Here is a 26,188-nt window from a genome sequence, read left to right as displayed (position 1 = left end):
CAATAATAGGAAAGAGGAATTTTACAGGAACCTGGAGGAAAAACTCTGGGATTTTGCAGGGGAGGATATAATATTTATGGGAGATCAGAACGGTGTAATATCTAATGACCTGGACAGAACGGACAGGGAGAAAATAACCAACTCTGGTAAACTTCCACTATCTTTTTTTAATTTGGTAACTAATTTAAATTTACATGATACCTGGAGAACCAAAAACCCATGTGCCAGAGATATCACCTTCTACTCGGAAGCACATAAATCTGGAGGGAGGATTGACGCTATCTGGGTCTCAAAAAAATTAATGTTGAATGTGGGAAAAACTGAAATTTTAAATAAATCCATCTCCGATCATAATCCAGTCTCGATAGAGATGAAATTTAGGAAACGTACAAGTGGGAGATGGAGGATGAATGAAGAACTTTGGCGGGAGGAGGCAAGAGTGAATAAAGCAAAAGAGACATTAAAGGAATTTTTTGCAATAAATGAAAACCAAATAACGGATAATATGGTGATTTGGGACACCAGTAAAGCTTACATGAGGGGATTTGGGATTCAACAGATGAAAGAAATCAGGAAAGAGAAGAATAACAACTTTATAGAAATGAATAAGCAAATAAGAGACAAGGAATTGGAATTGGTTAAAAATCCGAAGAGTGAAGAATTAAGATCGAGCATCAGGAATTTGCAATCTCACCTCTCAGATTTGATAAATAAAGAGGTAGAAAGGAAGATTCTCTGGACTAAACAAAGATATTTCGAACAGGCTAATAAACCAGGGAGAATGTTATCATGGTTAGCGAAAGAAAGACAAGTAAATAGGGTGATAAATAAAATATTGGATGGAGAGGTGGAGTTAACAGACCCGGAACAAATTAAGACAAAATTCTGGAGGTATTATAAAAATTTATATCAGGACAAAGGGGAGGAAGAAAGGGAAATGCAAAACTATCTACAGGGGAAAGAATTGCCAGAAATTAAGGATGAGGAATATAACATGTTAAATGCAGAAATCGGGATAGAAGAGATAGAGGAGGTAATAAATAAAATGGAAACAGGAAAATCTCCCGGCCCGGACGGAATTCCAGTAATATATTACAAAAGATTTAAAGAGATAATAATACCAAAGTTAAAGGTTATATTGGATGAGATCTTGCAAAAAAAGAAGATTCCTAATTCCTGGCAAGAAGCCTTGATAACTTTAATTCCTAAGCAAGGCGCGGATTTGAAATTAACAAAAAACTTCAGACCGATATCGCTGCTAAATATAGACTACAAAATCTTTACAGGGGTATTGGCAAACAGATTAAAAAGATTATTAAAAAGGGTGATAGATAAAGATCAAGTAGGCTTCCTCCCCGAGAGACAAATTAAAGATAATACCAGAACAATAATCAATCTATGGGAATATGCAGAGTTAAACCCTAGTAAAAAAATTGCAATGCTGTTGGTGGACGCCGAGAAAGCTTTTGACAGCATTTCCTGGAATTTTATGGTGAAAAATCTGGAAAGGTGGAAAATTGGAGAAAAATTTTTGAACGGGATAAAGAGTATTTACAACAAACAAACAGCCAGATTAATCATAAACAATGAGCTATCGGAAGGCTTTGAAATTGAGAGAGGTGTCAGGCAAGGTTGCCCCCTTTCCCCATTGTTATTTATTATAACCCTGGAAATTCTCCTCAACACATTAAGAGATGACACGAAAATTGAAGGGATAAAAGTGGGTAATTATAATTATAAGGTGAAAGCTTACGCAGATGATGTAATCATTACAGTGGAATCCCCGATAGAAAGTCTGCAAGAAGCATTAGTGAAAATTAATGAATTCGGGAAGAACTCAGGTTTCAAGCTAAATAAAGAAAAGTCTAAATTATTAACAAAAAATATGGGGGAATGGGAGAAAAAAAGACTGGAAGAAGTAACGGGATTAAAAATTGAAACTAAAGCTAAATACTTAGGTCTGTGGATATCTAACAAAAATACAAATTTATTTAAGGACAACTATATCAGACTCTGGAAAGATGTTAAAGAAACACTTAAAAAATGGCAGAAACTACAGCTATCTTTATTAGGACGGGTTTCAATGATAAAAATGATGGTACTTCCCAAAATCCTATTCCTCTTTCAAATAGCACCGGTAATCGTGGGGACGAGGTACTTAAAGAATTGCCAAAAAGATCTGGCGGACTTTATTTGGCAGGGAAAAAAAGCGAGAATAAAACAAGAAATTATGTTAAGCGAGAAAGAAGTAGGCGGCTTCGGGGTTCCGGATTTATTAACTTATTATGATGCAGCTGGGTGGATCTGGATCAAAGATTGGATTACATTAGAAAATAAAGAAACATTAGAATTGGAAGGCTGGGACAAGCTCTACGGCTGGCACGGGTACCTTTTTTATGAGAAATTAAAAATGCATAGAAGATTCAATAATCATTTGGTAAGGAAAGCGCTGATTGAAATTTGGGAAAGAATTAAAACAAAAATAGTGAAAAAAACACCCTGGTGTATCTCACCGGTGGAGGCCACCTCAACTTTTAAGAACACGACTAAAAGGAGATGGCCTATCTATAAGGAATTAGTGGAAGAGCAGAAAGAAAATCCAAAATTAAGAAATTATGCAGACTTGAGACCTACTGGCATAAGCTGGCTAGAGTATCTTCAATTGAGAGCGATATTTCAACAGGATTTAAAAAATAGAGGGTTCGAAAATAAAGAAACAAGAATAGATGAAATAATTGTTTGCAAACAGAAAATATTATCCAAAGTATATAGATTAATAAAAAGTGAACAGCAGACCTCAGATACAAAAAATAGCAACATGATAAAGTGGGAAAAAGATTTTGGGCATGAAATTGAATATGATAAATGGAAGCAATTCTGGACGAAAAATATTAAATTTACAGCCTCTTACCAAATAAAAGAAAATCTCATGAAGGTACACCATAGATGGTATCTAACACCAGAAAGAACAGCCAAGATAAGTAACTCCAAGAACAATAAGTGCTGGAGATGTAGAGACCAGATTGGGACGTTGTTCCATATCTGGTGGACTTGCCCCAAAATTAAAGAATTTTGGACGATGATCCACGAAGAGGTGCAAAAGCTGATCAAAATATCGTATACTAAAAAACCAGAGCTATACTTACTGGGAATAATTACCAATGAAATACCAAGAGATAGAATAAATATTTTTCTATACGTGACAACCGCCGCAAGAACGCTCGTGGCTAAATATTGGAAAGGAGATCAGTTACCATCAAAAGACGAATGGGTCAGTAAAACTGTAGAATACCTGGAGCTAGCGAAGCTGACGAATTACATTAGAGGTGCCTCTAAAGAAATAATTAAAAATCAATGGAAATATATAAATGAATATTTGGGGAAACAAGATAAGAATAGAAGATATTGGTTGTGTCTAGAATAATGAAAGGAATTAAAGTTAGTAAAGTTTGTGAAGCGATGTTTGGAAGATTTATAAAATTTGTGAAGTATGTACAAACGACAGATAGAACAAGGTAATTTATTTAAAATATGAAGCGTTGTTAAAGCAGTGGAAGTTCTTTTTGTGTGTGAAGCTTAACCATGTATGTCAGTTGGAGTTTCTCTACTCCCCCTCTGACTTCTTTCTTTTCTTTTTTCTCCTTTCTTTTTTCTTTCTTGTTTCCTTTTCCTTTTTTTTTTTTTCTTTCTTTTTTCTCCTTTTTTTCTCTCTTCTTTGGACAATGAATGTAGACATATGTTTTGGAATGTGTTTTCTTTTTTTGTATATATTCATTCACATATGTGAGTTATGTAAGAATATTTTTAAAGAACAATAAAATTTATTAAAAAAAAAAAAAAACAAATTCCCAAACACAAATGAAAACAACTTTGCATTCATTTTAAAGAGCGCTGACCTGTGATGAAGACCTCTGAGTTTACAGCTTTCTGTTAACATCATTGTCACTTGAACTTCTGAGGCCTGATCTAAAAAGCCAAAAGCTTGTTAGAGCAAATTTGCTTGTTAGAGCAAAAAGAGCTAACAGACAAACATAAAATTCAAAATCCTCAAATAGCAAAATCACATACTAAAATATTAAATATTCTTGATGAACAGGATCCAGACCAAGTTAATTGCATTAAAAATCCTATTGAAATAAATGGGATTTAAGTTAGACTTTGTGAACTAGGTCCCACTACTTTCAATAGGACTTAAGCATGAGTCACATAGCTTAAGATGAAATTGACAAAATGTTGCAGTGTGGTGAGTAAAAAGGAAAAGGCTGTCACAGTCCCTTTTAAGAGATTGTGGGGAGAGATCACAGAGAGGAACATATGAAGCTGCCTTATACTGGGTTAGAACAACAATCCAACTAGCTCACAAACTCTTCATTATGGCCAGTAGTACCTCTCCAAGGTCAGTCTTGATACCCCAAATCTTTTAAAGAGATGCCAGAATCTGGACTTGGGGAACTTGCGTTCTGCCACTGTCTGTGGTCACTAAATCTTTATAATAAACTTAAGACAGTGGCTTGCCTTCCTTGTCCTTCCACAAAACTTCTGAGGGGACTGAGATGAGGGGCCATGAGATGAAAGCTTCATGTGAAAAAGGACCAGTGAATTCTGGCAATCAGCTGAGGATTGAAAATAGTTCACTCATTTTTAGATGCTGGAACCTATAACTTCCTCTCTCCTCAGGGCTATGAGCTTCACATTCCACACTAGACAAAATTAGCTAGTGCTACGGTCCCTCTTTACTTACCATACAGGCCTTTTTTTAATCCTGTGTCCCCTTTTATCTCCCAAGCTGCAGAGCTAACCTACTAGACTATGGAGTAGTCTTCCCCCAACCATATATTTCCCCAAGGCTCAATGGAAGCCAGCCATCTCCCAAGTATGTACTAGCTCACCAAACCAGCCCCTCTCTACTTCTTAGGGGGTCTCCATGTTTGGTTCAAAATACATACCTGAAATATACACACCCAATTCAATAAACTGAAGCCAGAGACAGAACAATTACTAGAACGCGACCTGTTGGAATTCTACGATTGTGGAAGAGGTTTTGCCCCAACATTCATTTTTCAATACCTCTAAGAAAGAACTATTTTGCAGAAGCAATGACTATCCTATAACCTGCCTAACGCTGAACAAAAGTCATGCTGAAAGCCTACCTTTTACTGTTTTTACAAACATCTGCTTTTCTTTAGTAGGGTCTTTTTCTTCTATTAGCATTCCATGGAAAATTCGACCAAATGTGCCTGAGGATGAGAGCAATGAACGAAGAAAATGAGGTCAACAGAAATTTGAACACACATTCAATAAATCAACAGTGAAGGGAAATCAAGGTTAGCAGTGGACTCTCCTCTTGTGAAACTTCACATCCATCCATGGCCTCTTTGTTCAGCATTTCATCAACCTTTTTGTAGTTGGCACTTGAACCATTATTTGCCAATCTAATTTAGAGGAGTTCAAAGGGAGATTGCCAACATAAGCAACAGAAGTTTTAACATTTTCGTGAAACCCTCTTTTGCTAACATTGTAGATTAGTAAGCTTACCTGCAAAAATTTAGCTCATAGATTAGTAGAGAAACAGATCAAACCTTAAAAAACATGCTAGTTTACAAGACTGACCAGAAGATTAGGAAAAAATAAAACGAGGCACTGTTTCCCCCAGTTTGGTTTCATTAAGCACCTTACGAAGATTTCAGAGCAATAAGATGTATTGTCAGAAATGTTTTGAGATATATTTGCCCAATTCAATTTCCCCATAATATCCCCTATACCCAGGATAGCTAAACAGCAATGAAAATGGTATTCTTTTCAAAAACAGTATGGATAAAATCATTATGTACAAAACATAATCCTCAACACCGAACCTCTTAAAAATGGAATTGCACACTTATCAGACACATTAGTCTAGATTAGATATAATGGCCGTTAGGCATCATTGTTAGAAACATGTCCATATTTTTTGTTGTCTATTTAAACAATCCACCCTACTTATAACTACCACTAGTCATTTGAGGTATCAACAATCCACAGAAAAGGCCAAGAAAAATGAAAAGCCTATCATCTGATGGATTGCATATTGACACATATGCAGAACTTTTACTCGTACCTTCTTGAAGAACATCTTTTAATGTTATCCTCTCTCTGGAGATTGCTATGTCCTTTACTTTAGCCTTTGCCTCCATCAATGTTACACTTTTAAGGTCATTCTTCTCTATTCGTAAAGTAGGATAACCTGAGGAGCCAGCAGATCCAAACAATACCAATATAAATACCAAATGTAAATAGGAGTATTCATCATTTTCTAGAGATGAAAGCATGCTGCAAATAAAACATGCAGGAAAAGAAACCTATGGCCCTGGATAGTACCTTTTAAGTATATTTAATGTTTTGCCACAGGATGCAATGCAGAATAATTATCTTCTGGTTAATTACTGAATATCATACACATTACAAGATTGAAACAAACAAGAAAGCAAACACATTGCCCTCTTCTGGGCTTTAGAAGACATTGCTACATGCAAGGTGAATCCTGTGTTTAGAATTTCTAAAAAAATGGATAAAGCATCTCAAAATTATTTTGGTTTCTAGTAAGAAATGTTCCAACGCCTTTCACAAGGACTTTTGTTTATGTAGACTGGGTGAAGCTTTGTGCAGTTGGTCAATCTGGAGTATTCACAGCAGCAAGATGAGGTATCTGCAGCAGGAGGAAAGGTTACATAAACGAAATAAACTCTCCTGCCCCAATTCTTCCCAGTGTCTCAAAGAGCTGCAGTTGCAGAGACTGAACCTTTACTTCCAAGAACCCTTTCTTGCTGGTATTCCTTTCTAGTCTAATGGGCTCAGACGAGCTAGACACTCATAGATATTACCATTTTTCGAAACCTCCTTGAGGTTTTTTTAGAATCAAGCGTTATCCTAATTGTATGAAATTGCTATAGCATTGTCCTTTCAAACAGTTTCTGATCCAGCACATCTTAATGGTTACCTTGCTGCCCCATAATAGGGAAGTGTCAAAGAGAAACTACTAACAGCAGTACAGTCTAAGGAACCGTTGCCCCAAGAACAGCAGCATAGAATATTTGGCCACACTGTCTGGGGATGACGGAGGCTATAGCCCAACACCACCTGGAGACCCACAAACAGAACACAAGTGAAACAGTAATCTCCCCGTCTGTGATTTCCTGCAATTGGCATTGCATACTGCCTCTAACAATGAAGTTAGAACACAGCCAAATCCACTGATAAGAAAGCTCCCTATTACTTACACAAGCAGTGATGATGGATGCTATCATTCAACCCACTTTGAGACCATTTGTAGTATTGTGCTACATTCTGGGAACCTCTTGAAATTGTGGGATGGGCACCCAGAGTGTAATGGGACAGGAAACATTTCTTTTCCCCCTACGCCCAAACCCACATCATTCAGGGGGAATCCCCCAGTCTTTTTGCAGGAATACGGATGGGGGCAACAAATTGTCCTTTGTGAGCTTACTGAAGTTAACTTATTTTAGGATCCAAGTCAATTGATTCAACCAATTTAAAAGTATGGTGAAAATTAACAATTATGCATTCTAGTCCTTAGATATACAGAGAAAAGTTTGAACACATGGCAACAGTGTCTGCTGCAGTCTCACAAAGGGCATGGACATGTCAATAATCTGAGGCAGCACAGAAGAACACACAGAAAAAAATGATTTGAAGGTCATCATCCTACCCTTACACATTAACTGTTTTGCCAGCAGTCTGAAAATAAGTGCAGGCTGAGATCTAACAATGAAACAGACACTCCAGGAAGAGCTACATGCACTTGGCAAAAGCATGTCATCTCTGTGTTAGCTCCTTCAGGGGGATTGAACATTTATATAGGAGAATCAAGGAGGAGCCTTTGAAGAAAGTCAGGGTGCCCTATGGGTTGAGAATCCTATGTTTCTCATATAATGTGCAGTATTGTGATCTTGCAGCCCAGGGAAACAAAGGTCACTAGGATGCCAACTCTAGACTTTTCACACATTTTCCTGCTAGTCAACGACAGTATGATCTCTTAGATCACTATGACTAACACTCATACATAGAAAGTTGAGGTGTGTGGGTATCTGTAATTAGATTAACACTTACTAGTAATTGGTGTTGCATTGTTTGGTGTGTCAGCTCTCAGGTACTGTGTTGTTTGCGTTGACGGCTGAGACAAGCCTTGAGAACTACTGCTGTCACTAATGCTGTTTTGGAAAAGAAAACACAATCATTTTGTAATTTTCAACCATTTAACTTTTGCTGAGGCTAAGATACTACTTCAGTTGTGCAGCTAAAAAAATATTAACGAAACCAGACCTCTCCAAAACTCAACTTGAATATAGCAAAAATGTCAAAAGCTTGTAATACTTCAAATGAATATCAGAACATGAAAATGCAATCAAATAGCATTTTGATTATTAACGTTTTCAATCAAATCAACCGCAACTTAAGCAATTCCACCTTTAACTACTGCAAATCTTGCTGAAAAGGAAAGCAAAATCTGTAGCATAGTGGGGAAAGTCCAAACTTTTAAGTTTGTAGATTGAGTTCTGATGTGTTATAGGTTTCAAATAAATTAGAGCAGATGTAAGGGAAACTATACTAGGCCAAGCATTTTTCCAGAACTTAGCTGGTAATATGTACAACAGAACTCAGAATGTTCTTGTTCACGTCCCCAACACAGAAAAGGGGTTGGACTGTGCATATATAGCACTTGGGGGGCGACACACCTCTACTGAGTATTTGCACCTAACTGTCTTTGTAAATTGACTATGACCACAATAAAGAAATGCATCCGTTTTCAAAAAATGAGTAACAGCCATACATTTTAAAACATATTTTCAAGTATTATTCAGTGATGTTAGAGGATCTCTCCCCCCCAAAAAAATAAATCATCCCTTGCTCCAAGAATCTTCACTTTCAGTCCAACTGTTGGGGATGTGCAGATTGTAAGCAGGGAAATGAAGTTTAAGAATATTATTTAAATGGAGAGAATCTAGGGGTGGGAGAATCCCAAGAACTATCAGCATTCCTTAACCAGTGCTATTTGGAACCTATCATGGTTAATCTTAACTCTATTTCACAGAATATGCCAGTGCCTTAGAGCAGCCCCACTAGCTAAGGCTCAACACCCATGTAGCTTCCAGTCTGTTCTCACAGAGGCCAGCCAGATGGCTATGTGAAGTCTACAAACAGGAGGACATGAATGCAATCGTACTCTCCCACTTGTGTTCCCCTGCAACTGGTATTCAGAGACATACTGCCTTTGAAACTTGAGTAGTATTAAGCCAACATGGCTAGCAGCCTGATAACTTAGCAAGTCTTGTATTGCATTATCTGGGAACATTGAAAAATAAGTTATATACTGCACTGATGTTAAGTTCTCAGTGTCAACTCTGTCAAAGCCTAGGAGCTACCTTTAGTGCATCAAGAAGTCCATATAACGTCTCAAACATGAAAACTGGAAAGAAAATTGAAGTCCATGTTTTTTCTTTACCTGTCTTCCAATTCTATTCTCTTCATACTGTGAAGATGCAGAACAGCTAGGATTATTGCTACCAGGAATATGACTGCACAGCAAACTCCTACACTGATATAAAACACACGCGTAGAAGTGGTGGGAGCTGCATTTACAGGATCAACTGAAATGGAAGAGCAAAGCATTAATGCAACAAAATGGATATAACATTTGCCAGTTTCAGCTAAGTTCACATACAAATGAATAAGTAACATGTTTATTTTTATTTTCCTATTACACTGTAGTATATAATTTAAGCTTATGGTGAAGGGAAAAAGTGACTTCCAATATTAGTTTTAGAAGTCTAAATTTAAAATATTGAAAACAGTCACTAAGAGATGCCTAGAAAAACTAAATATCATAGCCTTTAGATACAAAACCTCTACATTAAAGTCTTCTCTAAGCCTTGTTTTCCTTGAAGTACAAAAAGAGAAGACTCTGATGAGTACCAAGGACAGAGAGATGCCCTCCACTACAAAGAACTCATTAGCTAATTATGCTAATAACTTGACATCAAAAAATTATGAAACTGCTTCCACCAAAAGGCCAATGGAGTTTTTGTAATATAATATCTTCACTAGCAAGTTGCCTTCTCTCTATTTACTGTTCACAGGAATTCAATTCATATACCAAAATATGCAGCCATGTAACATGCAAATTCAAAAATACATTATATAAAAAGGCTGACAGCAAAACTAATCTCTTACAGATCCACTTGGTGGAGTACCCGGTTCACACATGATAATCAATAAAAGCATGAAATACAAAAATGCAAAAGTACAAGCTGCTGGGGATTTATCCTTTTTAATTTCCATTAATGAACAAAAAGTCTGTCTCTTTAAAAATCTGACCAATTTTCCTTATCTAACAGCAGAAGGGGAAAAAATGTGTTTGAATTATGTAGACTGATAATTTTTAAAGAAAATGACAAAGATCCTCAACTTCTCCTGTATGCTGCATACGAATAATGCTTTCAGGTGTCTTCCATTTAAAAATATGAATCATATTCACTTACAAATAGCTTTACTGTTATTTTTGTCCAATACTGGTGGTTTTACTTCTAGCTCAGGTTCTAAAGACAAAAGGGGTAAAAAAGGACATTTGATATCACTTTTCCTGTGAGTTTTACTTTTCATACCAAGACAATGAACAGAAGAACACTTTATTCCATCTTCTATCAATACTAAGTAAAGAAGAAAAAAAATCTATCATGATCTGGCAAACCCAATATTCAATGTAGTTCACCTACTATAAGGAGGAAGTAACATACCACATAGTAACACCAACCACAAGATTTCAGTAGCATGGAGACTGGTCCTTTTACTTGCCTTGAAATAAAAACAAATACAATGCTAACCGCCAATGGTTGACCCTTGTTTAAACATGTGCCCATGAAAGAACATAAGCTGAACTTTCAGATGTAAAACCCCAAGAAAAGAACGGGGGTAGATTTAGCACATGAATACATTTGTATTGCATCCTTTGTGTTTCATGGGAACACAATATTTAACTTTCAAGCTTTCCTGTAATCATTGCAACTATTCATATCCATGAGTAGATGCTATCTAGAAGAAATTTATTTAGTGTATTTCAAATCCACCCTGCAACCCAAACTTTCTCAGGACATGTAAATGTAGCCAATTATGTTAACCCTTCCCTAGGTCTCCTATTGGTTATAGGTAGCTTCTGTTTCCAGTCATGCGTCTTGGTTTAAATATTGATTTCCTGCATTCCCAATGTTAGTAATGATCCTTTCTGGTTAACAATACCCCTTTTACTGAGATAATGCTGCAAAGTTTTAGTACTGGTAAGCAAAGCCCTAAAATCACCTGCTCTCCTTAAAGGCCAGCCAGTGTACCAAGATTGCCTGGGCTTGGTAAATTTACTGAGGTTTGGCTGGAAGTGCAGCAGGGAGAGCCTTCTTGGTGGTGGCATCTCAGCTTTGGTATTGCCTTCCCTCTGAAATGCAACTGGCACACACATTGTTGGAAGCTCGACACCATGTAGAGCCTTGGTTATTTGCCCAGACCTTTGCGGAAATGTATTTTCAGATTGCATTGGTTTGGAAATGCCATGGCTTCATGTTGGTATTTATGCTGTTTTATGAATATGGAATTGCTTTTTGCAATGAAGAACAGGATAAAAAGGGTTTAAATAAATAATGTTGCCAACATCTTTACAAACATACAATAAGCCAACAAGTTTAAACATTGTATCACAATATACAAAAGAATTCCTTTAAAATTCAACAAAAATAGTATACAAGTTGCAGTTGAAGAAGAAAATACTGGAACTTCATAATATATTAAATCAATTACGTTAGTATTGAGCATTTATCAATGTTTTCAAAAATCAATAAACAGTAGCCAAGCCTTTTCAAAAGTTTGCGCTTTTCTTTCAACCCCTTAATAGGCCAATATTACTAAGTTTGCAGCAAAACTCCTGTGTTTATAGAGTACGGCGTTTAGAGACAATTACAGTCTTTACTGCAGTTATTGGGTATTATATTTTCTTTCATCTGCACTTTCCTTCAGCTTCGTAGAAATTCTTTTGTCCACATTTATTGGAAGCTATTGTTGACACATCCTCTGCTCCAGTACACCCCTGACCCCAACAGCCCTCACCTCACACTGCTCAAACAGGTCTGTCCGGGTACTCTCACAACCAATCCAAACAGATCTGAAAAGTCTGCTTCCAACTAGGCAAATTACAGATCCCAACACTGGTGGCAGCTCCTACACACTTGCTTTCTCTGGGGTTGGGTGGAAAGAGAAAGAAGAGGAAAAGGGTGGTGGTGGAGGGACTCTAGCTGTGTGCAATGCAAGTGAAAAAATTACAAAGCTGTATTACCCCTTTAATACGAACAATGAATAAAAATGTCTTACTTTTGTAGCACATTTTCCTTCGTTTGAAATTTAAGACTGTGATATTTTTGGAAGCATTAACTGTCATGTTGAGCTGCATTAGTACCGTAACATCAGAGTCTAATCTGCCTGTGCAAGACAGTTCCACCCGAAACACTGTAAATAGAAAAGCCACATACATACATGTTTTTAAAAGATAAAATGAAAAACCACACATTTTAAATCAGCACTGCAAAACTGCCTTAACTCTGGAGTATTTTTAATTCCTTTATTACAGCTTGTTTTTTGTTTTTTTTTATTTAAGGCATTTATACCTTTAGCCAAAAATGCTCTCAGGGTAACTTTTAAAACTAATTTTAAAAACTGGCATGATTTCTTGATTCCTCCTTTCATGTTCCTTATGAAAGTTAAGAATAACCCTGCAAATGAGACCAAAGTCCTTTCTAGTCTGGTATCCTGGTTCCCACAGTGGCCAACCAGATGCCCGTGAGAGGCCACAAGCAGGACATGAGTGCAACAGCCTTCACTCGCTCTTGCTTTCCAGTGGCTGGTATTCAGCTGCTGCCACTAACACTAACACTGATATTGGAGACAGTATATAACCAGCAGAATTAGGAGCTATTGACAGTTGTATTTTCCATGAATTTGGCTTGAATTTAGACAAACCGCACTTCTGCTGAACAAACTATGGCTTATATTCAAATCATCCTTTTCTCTAATCCACCTTTCAAATTAATTTTATTGTACAAAATAGTGATATACAGACCACCTTCAGTATATGAATATGTAAATGCCACCCCCCCAACACACATGTATAACACATCGACTTTATAAACATTGTATTCATGAAACTAGGAATTACAAAATTGGCACATGGTCAATAACTTACCTATCCACATAAAACACAGAATTCTTTTCAAAGATTAAGAAAACAAGATTTGAAACTTGACAAAGGCTTATATAGGGTTTCAGCTAACATACTCAAAGCAGACGCACTAAAAGTTTATTTTTATTTTAAATTTTTTCCAAACAGCTTAATGCTTAAAATCGCTAAGCAAATCTCTAAAATACACACTTGAAAACAGGTAAGAGAAATCTTGGAAAAACAGGGTCCTGTTCTACAAGTCAGGGAAAGCCTGATTTTACAACACATCTGAAAAAACTAATGGGATGGTGCTTCACATACAGTGGACCCTCGGGTTATGTTACCTTCGGGTAACGTAACTTTCAGGTTGCGAACAAGGCAAACCCGGAAGTGTATACTTCTAGGTTTCGACACGTGCGCATGCACAGAAGCGCTCTATCGCGCTGCATGTGTGCGCAGAATCGGCCCACTAGATGCGGACTTTTCGGGGTATGTACGGACCCCCGGAACGAATTAAGTTCGTATCTGGAGGGTCCACTGTATTTCAGAAGGAAGGGCATTCCATGGTGCATGTGCAATGGGTGGAGGAAATGTCCATTTTGGGGCCACCGCCTTGTGATATTCTGTAGGGTTTGGTGCCACAAGTAAAATTTCCCCATGCAATCTAAGTGAACTTACAGTTCTATACATGGGCAGGCAATCCATCAAGTAAACCTGGACCTGAGTTGTCCAGGGATTTATTTTAATTTTATTACAGACTTTACATTCATTCTTCCAAGGATCATATGCTAATAGCAGACCTTGAGCACACCCTAGTAGCTAACTGGCAGCCAGAGCAATTCCCTCAGCATGTGAGTCATAGCTGCACATCCAGGTACTTCACTCCACAACTGGGTCACAGTGCACTGCGCCAGCTGCAGTGTGCAGATCAATCCCAAAGGAAAAACCACATGAAGCACATTACAGTAGAAAATTCTTTCCAGCAGCACCTTAGAGACCAACTGAGTTTGTTCTTGGTATGAGCTTTCGTGTGCATGCACACGAAAGCTCATACCAAGAACAAACTCAGTTGGTCTCTAAGGTGCTACTGGAAAGAATTTTCTATTCTGTTTCGACTATGGCAGACCAACACGGCTACCCACCTGTAACTAACACATTACAGTAGTTCAACTGTGAGGTTGCCAGCACATGAATCATGGCAGTGAAGGTATTCCCATCAGCACATAGCATTACAGTTTGTGTAATGAAAGACTACTTACCTGATAACGTACGAGGGACTTCTCCTTGTTCAGAAATATTTGCTTGTGGCATATCCATAGCCAATAGATTATCAACTTGAAACCCCAGTTTATATTCAATCTGTAATGATATGCAGAACAAGCCAAAAAGAAAATATGCTCAATAAAAGGGTATGTATTTGCACTGATAAATTAAGAACCAAATTATCAGAAGCGTGTTGCTAAGTGTCCAACAAAAATGAACAAGGTAAATTCAGAGGATGAAATCAAACATTCCCTTAATCTATGTGCATCTCAACCAAGCAATTATTAGGGGGGAGTGTAGAATCCTGGATCAAAACCAGAAAAAGTGATCTGTAAGCAGAACAGATACTAAAACATACCAAGATGTGGAGATGACCAATACAAAGTGACAGGCAGGAATCACTTTCTGCCAGAAAAACACATTTCCTTTTTTAAAAATATCATCATCATTATTATTATTTTATATATAAATACATTGAAAAACTATCACATTTATATTTTCATTCATTTAACATTTTGGCCTTTTAGGGCCATGACTTCCCTCAAACTCTCCACATGGTTTTCTAATATCTATTGCTTTATACTACAGTGGTGCCCCGCTAGACGAATGTCTCACTAGACGAAAAACTTGCTAGACGTACGGCATTCGCTAGCGGAAGGCTGCCCTGCAAGATGAAAATGTCAATGGGGCTGCCTCGCAAGACGGAAAAAAAAAATTTTTTTGGCGTGAAAACCTCCGCGCTGCATTGCCGCTTCGCTAGACACTCGTAGAACGAATTATTTTTGTCTAGCGGGGCACCACTGAATACTTCTTAACTCAATCATTGCTTTAAATCATCATATCCAACTTAATCACTATAATTTCATATTTACAACAACATACCCAAGGACCTAGTTTTCCACATAGCCAGAACAGTTAATATTTCAGCTTTATTAAGCTGGATGCCAAAATATCACTGTTTTAATCATATACTGTTTTAATTATATTTAAATAATCAAACCAAAGCCAGCTGTCCTTTTAAATGTCAAATAACGTTTCTGACTCATGTGTGCACTGATAAAATTTACGGTAATACATGTTGTATGGTTTCCAATCCTGTTTACAGATATCTGAATTGGGCAAACTATAGCTACTGAGAAATGGGGGACGGGGGGGACGGGACTCTTGTGTATTTAAAGATGAAGCAGCACACAAGCCTAAAGCTCATTCATGAAAACTAAACTGTGTTTAGGACAAGTCATTTGAATCAAGCCTATGAGATGAAGAGAAAAGCCTTCTCACACACTATACTTTTTAAGTGCAATCCTAGTGAGAGCTGGACCATAAAGAAGGCTGATCGCCGAAGAATTGATGCTTTTGAATTATGGTGCTGGAGGAGACTCTTGAGAGTCCCATGGACTGCAAGAAGATCAAACCTATCCATTCTGAAGGAAATCAGCCCTGAGTGCTCACTGGACGGACAGATCCTGAAGCTGAGGGTCTAATACTTTGGCCACCTCATGAGAAGAGAAGACTCCCTGGAAAAGACCCTGATGTTGGGAAAGATTGAGGGCACAAGGAGAAGGGGACGACAGAGGACGAGATGGTTGGACAGTGTTTTCGAAGCTCCCAACATGTGTCTGACCAAACTGTAGGATGCAGTGGAAGACAGGAGTACCTGGCGTGCTTTGGTCCATGGGATCACTAAGAGTCGGACACGACTAAACGACTAAACAACAACAAAGTGCATATCTAATAAGAAATAAATCCCACTGTGTTCAATAATACTTTCTCATTGGTAAGTGTACACTGGGGTTTTACGGATGCAATGGAGTTTACTTCCAAATGGACAATACTTAAGAATGGGCTGTTGATCATGGACACACACTGCACAAGTTCATGGACTTCTGCTTCCTTCCCCCAGCTTCATGCTTGGAGTTGATGATGGGGTGGATAGAATCCATGCAACTGCTCCAGGCAGCAAAGGGTCTCAAAACCCCACCACAACTGCTACAAAGCAGCAGTGTGTTATACCAGCTGTAGCACACCTTACACATGTAGTCTTAGGTTACCCACCCTGGTTAAGCCCTCCAATGCCACACAATGAATACTGTTGCTTAACTCATCCACATAAAATAGTAGTTGGTGCTTACCTTGGCCTTGGAATGCCAACTGAAATGGAGGCTGTTTGTCTCACTTGGTACCAGCAGATTAAAGGACAGAGCGTAGTGATTGATAAGGTCATTTCTCACATAATAAAGTTCTGCATCAATACCTAAAACATGTTTAAAACAAAGAGGGGGGTGGAAATGAAGTTAAATGCTAAGCTACAGCCACAGGCAATTTAGTAAACAAGAAATAAAGATTACTTGTTTAAGAGGAAGAAAACTAACATTTAGTGCCAGTTAAGCCAGTTTCACCCAATTCACCTTCAACATTTAAAGAAATGTTTAAAATCAACTACAGTTTTTTTTCTCTCTCTCTCTCTCTCACACACACACACACAAACCAACACACAGCTCCTTCTCTACTCCTTAATGGGGGAGGAAACAAGCCAGAGCCTGGCTTGTTGTGGCATGGGAGCATGGGCTTGTGGTTTGTTTTCACAAAACCAACTCTGAGCAATAAGCCTAGAATAAACCTTTATTATAAACTATGAATTAATACAGCATGCAAAACAGGCTTTGGAATTGATAAAATCTCAGGTAGAATAGATTAATGAGTCCTTAGCATCAATGGAAACTTTCCTCCTATTGTGTATAGCTGGTGCAGTCTCCCCCAATCCCACATCAATTCCAATCAGGACCACAGCAGGAGCAAAGGACTAAAGCATCCCTCTTCCCCACAGTTCTGATGAGGCTAAGGGGTGTGTGTCAATGTTTGGTTGTTGTTGTTTTTGTTGTTGTTGTTTTAAAAAGCTGCTATGAAATACCTGACTATGGGCTAAGTCATGTCTAGTATGGAAAAAGTATGGAAGGAGATAAGGAATACACTACAAAAAGTTATGAATGTCCAAGGAAACGTGTACATAGACTCTTTAATTGCAGACAAAACAACAGAATAATAATTGAATAACTTACGGTATTTAACTGGCATAAAGAAAAACTTTTATGGAATCAACTAAACAAATCTACTTTAAAACTCTTCTGACTTGCAGACCCCATTAAGCAAGCTCATATATAGAAAGCTTAAGGCTCAAGGATCTAGTTTCTTGTTACTGGATCTTACCTAATTTAAAGCAAACCACATGACAAGGCCTGGTTTTTTGTGTTTTTTTTCCTTTAGATTTTAAGAGGAAACACTGTTTTGCACAGGCAAACCCTAAATCACATTAACATATATCTTTGTGCTCCACACTTGGACATAAACCAGAGAGAATAAATTAAATCAAGCATAGAACAAGAAGGTAGGCTTATGCCATACCACAGAAATACAAGGTCATTCTTTAAAGATTTTAACATAACACATTATGAAGCAGACAAGGAGAGGCAGAGATTTTATTCTTAGAATGAAGGATGCTGAGGAACCCTTGTATTCATTACAAAAATGGATCATGTCACTCTAGAAGTCTTAACAAAACCGTGGCTTTTTCAAGGGGCTGTTGCATAAAAGAGCTTTAAATCTTTGCAGTTTTAGAAAATACAAAAAGCTCTCCTCAATTAGCATGGGAAAGTGATTTTTGTTTATTTAAGAGGGGCTCTTGTGAGAACTCCCCCCCCCTTGAGGAGCAAGACAGACAAACAATAGGTGGGTTTCATTTTCTAAACGTTCAACAGAGTTTGAATTACTAGAAGCAATTTTAGTATTATCTTCATCTTTATAGCTTATGTTCCTTGTGTCTCCTGTAAATTAAAACAATTTCTATGTGCCAGTTTGCCTTTCTTTTTAGCAAGTGGGTAGCTTTTTAAAAGTTAGAATGCTTTATCAGAAATTTCAGCTATCATCCATAATCATTCAGATGGGACTTTTCTAAGAAAGCCTTTGTATGTGGACTTGGAAGCATGCAATACAAGTTTTCCTCTTAACCAAGTGTGCACAAAATCACATTATTACATTAATCACATTCCTCTGACTTACATATTCTGCTACATTTAACATCTTACCAACAACCATGCATAGCAAAAGCTAATATCCACTGAATGACCTGCAGGAACTGGCATGATCCTACAGTTCACAATTCTATTCAGTCTCATGGAGCAGAAGATATTTCCAACTTCTATTTTGCAATCCAGTTCATGTGTGCACCTTATGATATGAGAAGGTGGAAACTGCACAAATATGTCCCTTTCCTCTCTCACTTGATGCTGTGCAAGGCCAGCAGGCCAAGTGATTTCTCAGTTTTGTTCCCTTGGGGCTTACATCATCATGAAAATTTATGCTGCTCCCAACCAATTGATTTTGTTTGAGCTTCACCAAGTTTCATAGTTGAGACATAAATGTAACAAGAGATTTGAGAACTTCTGGCACAAACTAAGAAGAAACACAACAAATGTAAATTCTCATGGATACTATTGAATACACAAAACATAGGAACAAAAATCCTAATGTAGCTAAAATTCATGCCTTCAGTTGCCACAGTAGTGCCAAAGGGACCCTTCAGAATGTCTTTGTTTCTCTTCCCATTCACCATAATGCAATTCATGACTGAATAAATTTGTTTACTATGAGGTATTAGGGCAGGATTGTTAATTGTGCCTGCTACAACAAATCATGCTAAATAGAAGACATTCTACATCATTTAGGCTGTGCACCATACATTTAAAGCAGATTTCTCATCTCCAAAGAATCTTGGGAACTGTAGTTTACCTTGAAAACATTGCAATTCTCAGCCCCCTTCACTATAGTTCCCAGGATTCTTTTTTGGGGGGAGGGAGATTAAAGTTTGAATGTATGGTATGTACACAGCCTTTCATAGCTAATTAAAGGAAGCTAAGGAAGAGATCCTGGATCGAAGAACTAGATAACTCTGACTAATTTCATGTTGCTTTTTGCATCTTTTAAAAATGGGCAAGCATGCCTATAGGCACATACTTCACTTTTCAAGCAATCCGGATAAAAGTCAAGTAGAATTAATCGGAACCATTAAAAACACAGAGCTGAAAGAGGAAGTGAGAAAGTGCACCTATTACAACTTCCTTCTTCAGCTCTATGTACTTTTTCAAAAGAGAAAAAGGGGGCAGTGAGCGGTAGGCTTAGAGCAGGGGTTCCCAGACTAAGGCCTGCAAGCTGGAGGAGGCCTGAGGGGCTCATTTATCCGGTCCCAGGCGACCCCCACAGCCCGCTCTTACCGGCGCAGCTGCCTACTTTCGGGTCAGCGGAGCGACGGAAATAGCTTGTGCGTATGCTTCATTTCCAGCGCACTTCTGGGTCTCCCGAGGCCCATGCGCATGCACACAAGCTATTTCTGGTGTTATGCCGACCTGAAAGTGCGCTGGAAATGACGTGCATGCGCACAAGCAATTTCCGGTGCTCCGTCAACCCGAGAGTGTGATCAGCGCTGGAGGAAGCGGCCCGAGGTCCGGTAAGTCCGGGGACACCTGGCTTAGGCGCTTCATAGGAATCAAGTGAACCTAAAGGACACCACTGTGCACAAAAGCATCATGCTAGTTTTGCTGGGCTATATAGCTAGAATTGTACAGACACCATCTATCTGAAGGCAAAGCATAACAAATTAGTTTCAAACTTTAAAATCTATTATTACAAAGACAACCACTGGACATCTCATAATCAATCAGTTATTCTTCAAATTTTGGGAATTACTAATGAAACTCAAGACAAGGCTTCTCCAACCTAGTGCCCTCCATCTGTACTGGCCTCCAACTCCTATCAGCCCCATAAAGCATGGTCAGGGATGATGACAACTGTAGTCCAAAAGATTAGAGGGCACCAGATTGGGGAATGCTACTCTACACACTTTAGTGGGTTGAACAGTCACCAAGAATGCAAAGGGACCTAGAGACCTCTGCATCTACTACAGTCCTCCAGGAGTAGATTCCCACCCCTACAGTGTCATTCACAGGTCCAGAAGAATATGAACCACTTACTGAAAACACTGCATCCTGTAGGCACCATCACATAGAGTAACTGAGCACACAAAAGGTTATAGAGCCTTGGGGAAGGCCTTAATCACTTAAGAGTCCCTTCTGGAGTCCTGACTTTAAAATCCTGACTTTAAAATCCAATGACTGAGAATTCTGAAGTTTGGCACCAACTCTAAAAGCAATTGTCCACATTATATAAAACATACTCAAAAACAGCACACTGCACTAAAATTTCTGAACCATGAAGGGGGAGAGAAATCACGACAGTGTAATAAACCATCAGCACAGAATTAGTAAAATGATATATTTTATTAGAATACTGAGTGTTTAGATATATAGTAAACATTCATCCTTTCAAAATTCTTTAGGCATGAATATTCAGAGCAAAAGTGTAATAAAGATCTAAAGTTCTTTCAGGTCCTGGTGTGTCATTGCTCATCTCATGACAACAAATACTGCTGCATCAACATACTTTTACATCTAGAGTTAGTGCACATATTTCAAATTTGTGGGCATCAGAATGAAGTTCTGGCCAGCATTAATTTTATTCATGCCCTAACAATTTGGCTCTGGAATTTATCCAGGCACTCTAATCTGCACAAAATGATCTTTATCTAAGCTTGAGTTCCACTCTGCCTAGTGATCCCAGATGGATATAGGCTGCCCCATCTAGAGCAATGGGAAACGTGAAACACATCTGTATCAGCTGTACATGCACAGCTCCTTTGTACAACTGGAAAACATATTCAGCCATTTTAGCATCTGTCTCTACCATCTCAGACTTAGATATTTAATAAGCTGGAGCATCCTCAAAGAAGATACAGACAGCCAACTTAACAAAGTAAGCTCCTTCCTCAAGGTTGTTTTGCCTTCAGTAATTGTTACTGTGTAGTCATCTTTTCTCCCTGAGCACTATGTTAAAGGACAGTTTTCAGCTAAGAAATAATTGTTCTGCAATATATCAGACAACTCCAGGCAGATATATTCAAGTAGGACCATACGACTGATGAGATGGTGACATACAAGAAATCTAAAAAGGTTAAGTACAGTATTCAATAATTTTAACACACCTCAGCCTTATACACTAAAAGCTGCAAGTCTTTCAATATGCGGTATCTTCATATTTTGTTAAGAGAAGCACTTAATTCAAATTAACAGCCATATCCAAATATCAGATCAAAATAGAACAGTAAATATAGATAGTACGTAAGTAGCTCAAATTCAGCAGTTCAAACTTAATGGAAAATAAGACACCTAGCAAGCACTGGCTCTCTTCACACATTAGAATGCTAAACCATTGTTTGGTGCTACACCAACAAATATTCTGTTTCCTCACACACCAATTCAATAAATTAGTCTCTCAACAACTGCAGCACCCTGAAATGCCTTTACACAGGAGAGGCAGGAATGTGGTGCGCAGGTGACTGCCACGGGCTAAGAGAATAGCTGAAAATCAGGTAGAAACAGCTCAACTGAGTGGGAATTTGGATACAATTTATCAGGCAGTGATACAGATGTGAACATCTGCTAGAGCTTTTCTGAGTTTCCCTCCCAGCTTTTGCCCCCCAAAATGCTTTTGAAAAAAGCATTTTATAATCTATTTGGGTATTAGTAATGAAAGCTGCTGAAAGGGAAACTTCAAGTGCTCCAGAAACAACTTTCAGTACCTGTGCATAAATCATTAGATACAGTACCTATATTTAATTATAACTTTACAGTACATTATTACCAGAAGACTCCCCAATACCATCGGAGCAGTAAGTTGCAATGTATCAACTAAGAGATAGGATGGCTTTGAAAATGTTAGGTGAAGAGATGCTACGGCAAGTATAGCAAGAATTACAAAGAAAACAGGCTTTTTCACTTTTTGTTTTATTTCTCTGTGATACAATATTCTCTGCACAAGTCCACAGGAAAGCAGAGTTACAGCTGAAGTAAATAACATAGATATGCAACAGGAAAAGGAAACTGGCGGTGTACAGGCAGAAGTACTACTGGCATGCCTGGACCCCCCAAGCTATTTTTAGAATCTTAAAGGTTCTGGTTTTGTAATGATTTCCATCATCCTTGTTCCGTAGATAAGTTTGAAAAAGTGAAGACAATTATGTTGCTAGGATTATGAAGATGTGAGTAAAGAAGGTCTTGTAAATAATCTTAGTGACCTGCCAGAGAAAATAATGTCCTGCAACCAGTTTGATAGCTTTAAAAGAGAGAAGTTATGAACTTTTGAAGTTGCCACATCAGTCTAACTCAGTGTTTTTCAACCACTGTTCCGCGGCACACTAGTGTGCCGCGAGATGTTGCCTGGTGTGCCGTGGGGAAAATTGAAAAATTCAAGAGAATTACTTTATATATAGTCAATATAGGCACAGAGTTAAATTTTTTAACATTTTCTAATGGTGGTGTGCCTCGTGATTTTTTTCATGAAACAAGTGTGCCTTTGCCCAAAAAAGGTTGAAAAACACTGGTCTAACTGGGAAGTTCTGAAGTACCTTGTGTATACCCACACAAGACTGGAGTGGATTTACACCACTGGATAGCTCAGCTATTCAGAGCATGGTGCTGATAATGCCACGTGGGACAGCTGCATATTCCTGCATTGCAAGAGGTTGGACTAGATGATCCTTTGAGTCATTTCTAACTATGATTCTATGAAGAGTATTTTATCCATTCACAATTGTGAAAACTTTACCACAAGACATTATGTGTACCTAGTCCCAATCCGATGAGTCTGAGATATACACAACCCCATCAAGTTGAACTGCTAGGCAAACATACAGGAACCCATTGTAACACCCCTCTTTCTGCAGTTATACCCATCCTACAAAATTTAAGATGAATCCGTCTTCTGTCAGTTTCTTATTTAATCACGCTTAACACCTTCCTCCACGTAAGGGATTCTTTACTTCCATGACATCCTGGTCAAAACCTATTCTCAGGCCCCCTTGAAACTATAGAAAGCCTCTGTGACCTCAGATAAATTACCTAGTTTAAGGCAGCATCAGGAGAGCAAGCCAGCACATCTAAAGACAAGCATCTGGCTAAAAACTAAATGTTGTTAATAATATAAATTTCCAAGCTATGAAAATAGACTTGTACAGAGAACACTGTTATACTGTAGCAAATTTATAAACAAATTGTGAAAAACTGTTTCTTTGACAGAAGTAAAATCACCTACATCAAACTACTGTACCTTTATGTATTGGCAAATTTCAGTTTTGAAGATTGCTTACTTTAATTATCATTTCTCCCCATCCCAACGTCTAGTTAACCAGAGACTCATAAATATGCACTTGTCTAGTCACCTGTGGCAAGTAAGCATTTCAATGAGAAAACCAGTTATATTTTATTTTTTGTAACGTAGAAGAGACAGGGGGAAGAACATTAATGTATACATGAACAAATGAGTTAATAATAATTATTTTGAGCTGGTAACTTTGGCAGACATATTTGCAGGACTGCTTACTCCTGAGTAAAATATGTCTTTGTAAGTGTCTGTGAAGATTCATTACTGCATGTACAAATCAACAGCTTCAATAATAGGTATTGGATATACAATGTGCCATTCAAATGTTTACAAATTCATTTTTTGAAAATACATACAATATTGGAATAAACTGATGTGTTATGGCATGTAAAATTTTATTTCTGTGACTTGTGTTTCCATTAACAAGGCTTAAGCAGGACTAGGGTGACGAAATGAAGGACATCACTGACCCTTCCATCCAAAAACACATTTACTTAAGAATTTCAGTGTTCACTTTGGAGTGTAGGCAAAATCTGTCATGTTTTGGTACATTTCATAAAGCAGTCAATATGCTAGGAACAAGATAAACAAATTAACATAAGGTATAAAGTGTTTACCCAGTCAGGTCTTAAGGATTTAGTATCTCACAGCATGAACTTCTAGGGCAGAGCTGCATAAAATAATTTATTGTGTATGCACTGTACAAGCAGTACCACAAACAAACCCTTGTAGCACGTAAAGGGGCTTGAGTCTGAACTGAGTGCGACCGTCACTATTTGCAAAACACACCCACCCGCCAAGGAAAGTCTGCTGCTGGCCTTGGTTCTAGGCTTCTCCCGCTCCCTCCTCCTTCACCATGAAGTGGTTTGGGGTGGCCTTTTGGGTGGAGAATGTAAGCGGGCAGTTGCAAAGAGCGGATTTGGGAATTTGCACCGTGAAGCACATTTGAAGCGATTAGGTCCCCCCCTCCCTCCCCCAGCCACGTATTTTGTTTCCACCCCGAAACCCAAACCCAGCCCCCTCTCATAAAGCCCTCGCAAGCAGGCGAGTCGCTGAGCAGCATTAGCAGAGCAAGGCCGTACAAGGAACGAAGGCACGAGCAGGCGGGGAAGGGGGTGCCTGGCCAGAGCCGGGCGGCGAGGCGGCGACGCTCCCCACCCACCGCACGACCCTCTCGGGATCCCCCTCCCCTCCCTCCCTCCCGGAGGAAGCCGAGCCTGGACGGAGACACCGCGGGGTCCCCTCCCCCGCCCCCCTCGCAGGCAGGCGCGCAAGCGGAGAGGCAGCAGCAGCCGCCGCCCCTCACTCACCGATGAGGCGCCGCACCTCCTCCTGGCTCATGTAGACGCTTAGGCCGGGACCGGCGGCGGGAAGGGGCGCCGGCTCGACGGACCCGCCCGGAGCCTCGGAGGCCGCCGCCGACAGCAGGAGCATCAGGGAAGGGAGGAGGAAGGGGCGGAGGCGGCAGGGCAGCCTCGCCTCAGCAGCGCCGCAGCTTCCATCCCCCCGGCCACCCCGCACCATCGCTCGCTTCCCGGCTCCTTCGGCGGGGCGGGGAGGGAACCCGGGCCCCCTCCCCACCCGCGAGCCCCTCACACTCGGCGGCGGCCGCTCATGCTCCGGCCGCGGCGCGCGCCCGCGCTCTCAGGGCCGGGAGTCATGGAGCAGCCTCTTTTCTTTTCCCTTCTCTCTCTCTCTCGCTTTCCCTCCGTGCGCGCGCACGCGCCCCCCCTTTTTTCCGCCCGCCCCTCCGGCGGAGCCGAGTCAGGCGAGCGAGCGAGGCCTAGCCCCCACTCCAAGTGCGCGTGCGCTTAGCGCCGGCGGACACGGCAGCCCGCCTCTCTTTCCTCCCGCGCTTGCGCAAAAGGGCCCACAAGGGGTAGGCGGGCTCCTGCGAACTAGAGGTGCTTTTTTTTTTTTTTTTTTTTTGCCCACCGCGCCCCCTCCCTTCTGTATACCGCGACGTCCCATTTCACTGAACGCTGAGAGCTGGGATCCTGTGCGCAATTTGTAAACGCATATTGGATTGTGCTGTTTACCTCTCTTGTAAGAGTGAGGGCATCTCAGCTGCAAAGCTGGTTTTTAAAATCCTGCGGAGGAACCTGCTCTGTGTAGGAGCAGTGTCGCCTCATCACCGATTTCTGACGTTGCGAAGGGTCGTTTTGCATATATATTAAGTGCTGATAGAATTGTCACTGGCTGCACTTCAGCATTTCATTGCTGTTAACTGGAGAATGACACTCCGTGCACCTGATGAAGTAAGTTCTGGTCCACGGAAAAATGTTATACCATGATAAAATTCGTTAGTCTTTAAGGTGCCGCGGCAAGACTCTTGTTTTTGTTCTACACACCGTTTTGTATGACAGAACCAATGTTTGTATAAAACCATAACAAAAATAAATAAATATG

The 26,188-nt window shown here is 39.4% G+C and overlaps 1 protein-coding gene across 2 annotated transcripts in view; it reads right to left on the bottom strand.

Moving 5' to 3' along the window:
• Positions 1-25,502, bottom strand: part of RYK (receptor like tyrosine kinase) — a 33,278-nt gene extending 7,776 nt beyond the window's left edge. Inside the window, exons 1-10 of one of the 2 annotated variants that reach the window (XM_033150137.1) lie at positions 25,090-25,502; positions 16,645-16,766; positions 14,509-14,608; positions 12,406-12,540; positions 10,536-10,592; positions 9,500-9,644; positions 8,107-8,207; positions 6,098-6,232; positions 5,151-5,237; positions 3,897-3,966 (exon numbers count right to left, since the gene is read on the bottom strand). In XM_033150137.1, coding sequence (XP_033006028.1) covers positions 3,897-3,966; positions 5,151-5,237; positions 6,098-6,232; positions 8,107-8,207; positions 9,500-9,644; positions 10,536-10,592; positions 12,406-12,540; positions 14,509-14,608; positions 16,645-16,766; positions 25,090-25,303 — 1,166 coding nt within the window. In that variant the 5' untranslated portion in view covers positions 25,304-25,502. The remainder of the gene's footprint in view (positions 1-3,896; positions 3,967-5,150; positions 5,238-6,097; positions 6,233-8,106; positions 8,208-9,499; positions 9,645-10,535; positions 10,593-12,405; positions 12,541-14,508; positions 14,609-16,644; positions 16,767-25,089) is intronic. The other variant, XM_033150138.1, reaches the window with a different exon arrangement.
• Positions 25,503-26,188: the final 686 nt, after the last annotated feature.

This window comes from Lacerta agilis, chromosome 5, assembly GCF_009819535.1.
Source record: "Lacerta agilis isolate rLacAgi1 chromosome 5, rLacAgi1.pri, whole genome shotgun sequence".
NCBI classification, from domain to species: domain Eukaryota; kingdom Metazoa; phylum Chordata; class Lepidosauria; order Squamata; family Lacertidae; genus Lacerta; species Lacerta agilis.
The sequence above is the reverse complement of the archived record's forward strand: the minus strand, read 5'-3'. Positions and strand labels throughout refer to the sequence as shown.